The 6,766-nt window shown below is 36.6% G+C and overlaps 1 protein-coding gene across 1 annotated transcript in view; it reads left to right on the forward strand.

Annotated features, from left to right (window-relative positions):
- Positions 1-2,871: 2,871 nt before the first annotated feature.
- LOC102206636 (transmembrane protein 230-like) overlaps positions 2,872-6,766 on the forward strand; it is a 9,393-nt gene continuing 5,498 nt past the window's right edge. Inside the window, exons 1-3 of the mRNA XM_005725616.1 lie at positions 2,872-3,003; positions 4,427-4,541; positions 5,191-5,313. Coding sequence (XP_005725673.1) covers positions 4,440-4,541; positions 5,191-5,313 — 225 coding nt within the window. The 5' untranslated portion in view covers positions 2,872-3,003; positions 4,427-4,439. The remainder of the gene's footprint in view (positions 3,004-4,426; positions 4,542-5,190; positions 5,314-6,766) is intronic.

Below are 6,766 nucleotides of genomic sequence, written 5' to 3' on the forward strand. Positions count from 1 at the left end.
ATTTCAATATTAGACAAAATAACACAAGTCAAGACCAAATGCAGTTTCTAAGTGAAGGTATTTATTATTAAGGGGGAAGATAATTCAAACGTACACGGCCCTGCATGAAAAAATTAAATGGTAAAATGGTAAATGGTCTGTATTTGTATAGCGCTAACACAATCATCCACCCATTCACACACACATTCACACACTGGTGATGGCAAGCTACAAATTACAAATTTGTAAATTACTGCCCACATAAACAATAATAACTGGTTGGGCCATACTTAGCAGCAACAACTGCAATCAAGTGTTTGCTATAACTAGCAATGAGTCTGCTGCAGCCCTGTGGAGGAATTTTGGTCCTCTCATCTTTGCAGAATAGGGTTTTTCTAGCTTGAACCACCTTTTTAAGGTAATATCACAGCATCTCAACCGGATTTAGGTCAGGACTTTGATTGACCCACTCCAAAGTCTTCCTTTTTTCCCCTTAAGTCATTCAGAGGTGGGTTTCCTCGTGTGTTTTCGATCATTGTCCTGTGGTAGAACCCAAGTCTGCATCAGGACAGGTCATGAACAGGTTACCCACAATTTTGGTAAATTGCGGTAAATTGATGCTTCCATTTTCTTCCAGGTCCTGAAACAGCAAAACAGCCCAAGACCATCACACTACCCCATCATATTTTACTGTTAGTATGATGTTCCAAACACTTTTTCACACCCTTAAAATAAACACCTTCATTTACAAACTGCATTTTGTTTCAGTTGTGTCATTGTCTTCTAATATTTAAATTTGTTTGATGATGTTTAACAACTAAGTGGGACAAGCATACAAAAAAATAGGAATGGGGAAACACTTTTTCACACCACTGTAATTACCAATCCATTTACATTACAGTGATCGCTTACAGGAAAGGGCTATTTATGCATTACTTTTGTAGTTTGTATGCAGCTAATTCACGGATTTACCTTGGAATCATTTGCAAAGGTATGCCCATTATAACCATATTTTTACTTACACTACAATTTGGAGAAAAACCTTTTAGCTCTGACTCGTCAGGGTATGGGCAGGATATCTGGTTCTCAGATTTTTAGTAACCTTTGTGTTTCATGATGGGGTCTCCATAGGTCAGGCTTGTTCTGATGACGATCCATCCAGAAAATTGAGCTCTGGGGAAGTTTTTGGGAAGAATTGAAGGCTTCAAGCCCTTTGAGTCGTGTTGTCCAATACACTGCCGAGCATGTTTTGTTGTGTTATGTGGTGGGGAGCGACAGCTAACATCAGTTTGTGCTGACTGCTCAAATAGAAAAGCGGTATATAAGCCATGTTACATGCTACGTCCATATGATCTTCTGCAGTCTTGATGTGGGTGGCATGGATACCAGGAACCAAGGTTTCCAAGCAAAACATTGTACACTAAAAAGGTGCCTAAAGTTAATACCCTTTATCTTTCAGTCATTTTAATCTTGTGGTTTTTTTATAGATCATAAAAAACACCATGACTTGCTTCACCTTTTAAATTGCTACTTATATAATAACGTATTCTCTTTTTACAACAATATTTCAATAATTATAACGCACCAACATAATAGCTAGTTTCAACACTTTAGCTGAGAAGGCTCTTTACTTTTATGGAGGTGGAATATCGAATGAAGGACTTTCTAAGTGCTGGTGCACTTTCTGTGTGGAGTTTACATGTTCTCTCTGTGCCTGAGTGGGCTTTCACTGATTTCCTCCCACAGTCCAAAGACATCCATATTAGGGTGATTCTAAATTGTCTGTAGGTTTGGATTTAAGTGGTAATTGTAGTCTGTCTGTGCGTACTGGCAGCCTGCAATACAACATGTCTATCTAGCAGACAATCATTGTCTCTCATGTTAACTGTTTATGCAGAGCCACTGTATTGTACTATCCACTACATTTTATACTCTGTAATACTGAGACACTTTGTGGACATCTGATATCTGCTGCTCATTTATTTATTTTGACTGTATTTAGTAAATCATTTTTGCTCAGTTTTATTGTGAATTTGAGCTATTTTACTTAATAAATCCACTTCTCCTTCTTTTGGTTGATCCCTTTGGGGGTCATCACAGATCATCTGCCTCCATTTTACCCTATCTCTAACAGCCTTTTCTGTCACACTAAGTTCTGTATATCCTCCTTCACAATATCTTCTCTTGTACTCCTGCCTGGGAGCTTCATATTTCATATTGTTTGGCCAGTATATCCACTATCCCTCCTCTGCACATGTCCAAACCATCTGAGCCTCATCTGTCTAACTTTGTCTCTAAATATCACCTAAGCTATCTCTCTGATATGGTCATTTCTAATCCTGTTCATCCTGGTCACTCTCAACAAAAATAACCATCACTAGAAATACACTGAGTGAATTTATGAAGCCAGCTTTTAAAATAGTTTTTTAAAATACTGATGCATTGTATTTTATTATTTTCATTTATATTTTTACATATTGAGCACCTTTAATTAGCTTTTAGCATAACATTCTGTTGGATTTTATTAAGAATTTTGCATTTGGGCCACCTTCATTTTTTAAATGTTATTTTATGTGATTAATTGAGCTCATTTCTTTCTTGCATTTTATTGTTTCCACTTTATTGAAATATTTGTTTTGCTTTGTATTTCTTAGATATGTATTCATTCTGCCTTATTAAAGGTATTTTGTTTTAGGTTATGTTTAATGTCATGCTGACATTGCTCTTTGCTCATATGCTTTTAGTGATATTTTTTGTTTTGGTTTTTTTTCTGTTCCTTTCTTTTCTCATTTCTTTTCATATTTCTCACCGTGTTCATTATCTAATAGTTTGCGTGTTGTTTAAATTAACTGATTAGAAAGTTAAAACGAGACATTTGTGTGCGCATGCGCCATGACGAAACCAAAAATAAGGAAGTTGATGTAGTTTATAATAGGTGTAAACAATGCTGTGTTTGTGGCGCCGCTGAGAGCATTCCGAGCTACATGGACACAAGTGTGCTGTTTGTACATACCTCAGATAATGGTGAGAGAAGGAAACGCGCATTATGTGTTCGCGACTGTCTGTTAATGTTTGCTAGCTTTTGATAGCATAACTTCTAAATGGCTAATGTTCTAGCTAATTAGGTAACCAAAGTTCGCTAGCATTAATGCGCACTGGTACACAGTAAAATAATGGCGATTTGCTACGGTAAGTCAGGGTTTGTGAATTTAAGTGATGCTAGTAACTCTGCTTTATGTCGTATTATCGTAGTTCAGTGAATAAGGGAAGTCAATATTGCACACGCACCCCTACCGTCTTATTAGTTACATATGTGTATCTTATATTTCCTTAAATTTCTCACAGTGTTTTTCTTTTTAAATCATTCCCCAAATTACTAAAGTTAATTTTTCTTAATTTAAAAAATAAATGAAGAAAAAAAAGTCATCAAGATAAGTCCCCCTGAAAATAATTTTGTGATTCACTACGACATTATTGACATAACCCTGAGCTTTCCTGATCACAAATGGCTCTGTGTCGAATCGATGTGACAGCTGTCAGCAAAATAACAAGATGTTTCTGATTGCTCCTGTATACTGTGTTGATATAGCGTCCACAGTTTTTATTCACTGACTTAGTCTTCCTTTTTGGGATCCAAATTAAACACAACACAGGCCTTAAGAGAGATCAGATCACAGGAATACTCAGATTTCTCTGAGTTCTTCTGGGGTAGGTCAGTGTTGCTGTATTTATTTTGGTTTTTATATTTTCTTTATTTTCTTGAATGGATGCTGCGTCATGTGAAGCAGAATAATCAGTTAAATTGTTTTCATTAACACTGATTTGCTTATTCGCGATGCATACGAGAAACTGTGTGTGGAATAGAAGCAGTGACCCTCACAAAATTCTCTTGAGTTGTTATCTGCAAGGATTTGTTACTGAAAAGATGGGGGCGGGGGAGTTCCCCTATTCCTTTTCACAAAATCTCTCTTCTATAATAAATACTTTAAATCAAGCTATTCCATGACCTTGCCTGATTTGAATGTTAACCGGTTTATCTGAGGAAGTTATCTGTTCACTGTTTACATGTTCAAGCAGAAGTGGAAATGAAAAGAGCAGATGAGTGTATCCCGGTCACTGGCCTCTCTGTCTTTTTACTGGGATTGCCATTTCAGCGGCATTTCATGGTTCCTATAAAACTATCTGTGTTGAGAGCATGTATAAGTTTGACGACTGTGATGGATGTTGAGTAATCTTTTCTATTTCTAAATGCTTTGGGCAGTTTTATAAATCAGTGAGCAGAATCCTTTTTTTTTTTTCTTTCCCTATCAATGTTGAGCTTTAGTTGTCAGGTTGTTTTTCTCTGGATAGATCAAAAATAGACGGCTCTCCTTCAGCTCACGACACCGAACGAGATAAATGTAGCCATCTTGGATGATTACCTGTCTGTGCTTCTCTCTCCAAACAGCTTCTATGCCATAATGATGACAACTAGAAGCAACATGCTCACTGCTGGAATATCTAACAATAAGGTCAAATACTCACGGCTGGCTGCTGATGATGATGGTTACATAGACTTACAGGTGAGAGACTTTGTAGATTGATGACAGAATGTTACAAAAACATTTCTCCACCACCAGCAGTGATTTGTTATGAATCGTTAAGTAATGATTCTGTGTAAAAGCTGAGGCCCTCTGTAATTAAAACGACTTTGCAAAAGTTTTAGGCATGATAAATGAAGCTGCTTTCAACAGTAATATCATGAGTAGGTCGTACATAGTTAACTTACAAACAAAGTGGAGTAAACGTGGAAGACAAATAAATGAAATTACTGGGTAGTGTGATCACTGTTTGCATTTAAAAGAGTGCCAGTTCTCTTTGTTATATTGGCATTATTTCTAAATTACTTGCCAGGTAGGTTGTTCCAAGTATCTTGGAAAATGTTCACAGTACTTTGGATTTAGGCAAACCCAGCATCTTTCCATGTAATCTTAGGAAGAATTCATGATTTTGAGATTAGTACTATACAGAGGAGCTTTCCAATCGTCATGGGGCAAGAGATATTTCTTGTTGCTAAACATGGAAGCAAGCTGATCTGGAGATGGGGAAATTCTAATTGCATTAAAGTAGATTAGATTGAGTAGCTGCCTCATGAAATCATATGATATCAATATATTCTGATGTACAAAATTGAAAAGTAACTATATTTTTCCACAATTTCACTTTTCACAGTTCAAGAAACCCCCTCCAAAGATCCCATACAAGGCGATTGCACTGGCAATATTCCTGTTTCTGATTGGCTCTTTACTAATTATCTTTGGGGCCCTTCTTCTGGCAGAAATCATACCGGTTGAGGTTAGTTTGGTTAGTGTGTTTAATATCTGTTCAAAAAAAAATTTACATTGATGGAGCCTTTACACCAAAAATAATTTTACTGTAAAGAAATGAAGGACTTTGTCCTTAAACAGAAATGATGTGTGAATTCACAGAAAATGTCATATTGTGCACTTTGTGAAAAAAGAAAAAAAGAAACGTTGAATAAAAAAAATAGATACTAAAAATTGAAAAATAAAAGTGTATTTGTTACTTGCTCTGGTGAAATGCCATAGGTTATATATTTTGTTATTAAGAAGAGTAAAACTTATGAAAATACAGTTTCAAAGTTTAAGCCTTTAAAATGATCCGCATTTTCCAAAGCCATCCTGTGGGCCAGATTGGGACCCTCTGGTGGGCTTTTCCTGGCCCATGGGCCATACACTGACTTTTCAGTGAAACATGTCTACAGCCTTTAGGTTGAAAAACAATTTCCTTGTCTGCTGCCAAAAAACGGTTAGTGTTTACCAAGTCATTTTCTTTTGTTCCTCTTTTCTGAAATCCAACGGTAAGGCTTGTGTCAGGAATACAAGCCCCCAGAAATTCATTTGTGAAGGAACTCCTGTCTGAGCCGCTCCTGTCTTCTTCTGTTTAAAACGTATTTAGAGCTACAGATGGGTGACAAATCAAAGGGAAAACAAAGATAAATGTTTAGCTTCCAAGACTTGGATTATGTCTCATCCTGGACTAACTACTATTTCTAATGCGGATTGTGATTAAATGTTCTTTTTAGTCTAGGACTATGCTCAAAATGATTATGAAGCAGGCTGAAAGTTAGGTTTTTCACTGTCACATGCTGCCAGAGCAGCTTCAGTGTGCTGTCATGTTATCACTGATATAACAACGCTATGCCTTATTTAGCATGTACAACAAAGACACAAGCCAAACATTTGTGAGAGCGCGAGCTGTGTGTCGGCCTGTGCTAAAAGGGTACTACTTCAGTAGTATTGGCTATAAGAGAGCAGACCTTCAGATAAGCACAATACTTTATAAATATGCAAGAAAACTGTTCCTGCTAAAATGTGGAAACAACAAGCTTGTTTCACCATTTCAGGAAAAAATGCAGTCGAGTGCACCCAGGCTATGAAAGCACGTGAGGAGGTGATGTGCAATCCAAAATTAAACAAATGACTCACCTGAGCATCACTGGAGCAATTAACTGCACTCATATGACTGGAAGAGTAATCACAATACAACACGACAGATAATAAAACTGAAAGATATTTTATATGTGACAACAATATACAGTTCCTTACAGAGTTGGACTGACAATCTGGTGTTATCTATACTTTTGTTGTTAAAATGTTATGTCTCAAACAAGTACTGAATGCTTTTTATATTTTTAGTAGTGTGTCACACAAACAGTAAATATTGTCAAAAAAATTAAGACGTCTTTGGGGGTGCTATGATTCATTTTGAGGTATACTTTTACCTC

The sequence above is a fragment of the Pundamilia nyererei genome, unplaced genomic scaffold (genome assembly GCF_000239375.1).
Source record: "Pundamilia nyererei isolate P.nyererei 1_Seehausen unplaced genomic scaffold, PunNye1.0 scaffold00016, whole genome shotgun sequence".
In the NCBI taxonomy this organism is placed as follows: domain Eukaryota; kingdom Metazoa; phylum Chordata; class Actinopteri; order Cichliformes; family Cichlidae; genus Pundamilia; species Pundamilia nyererei.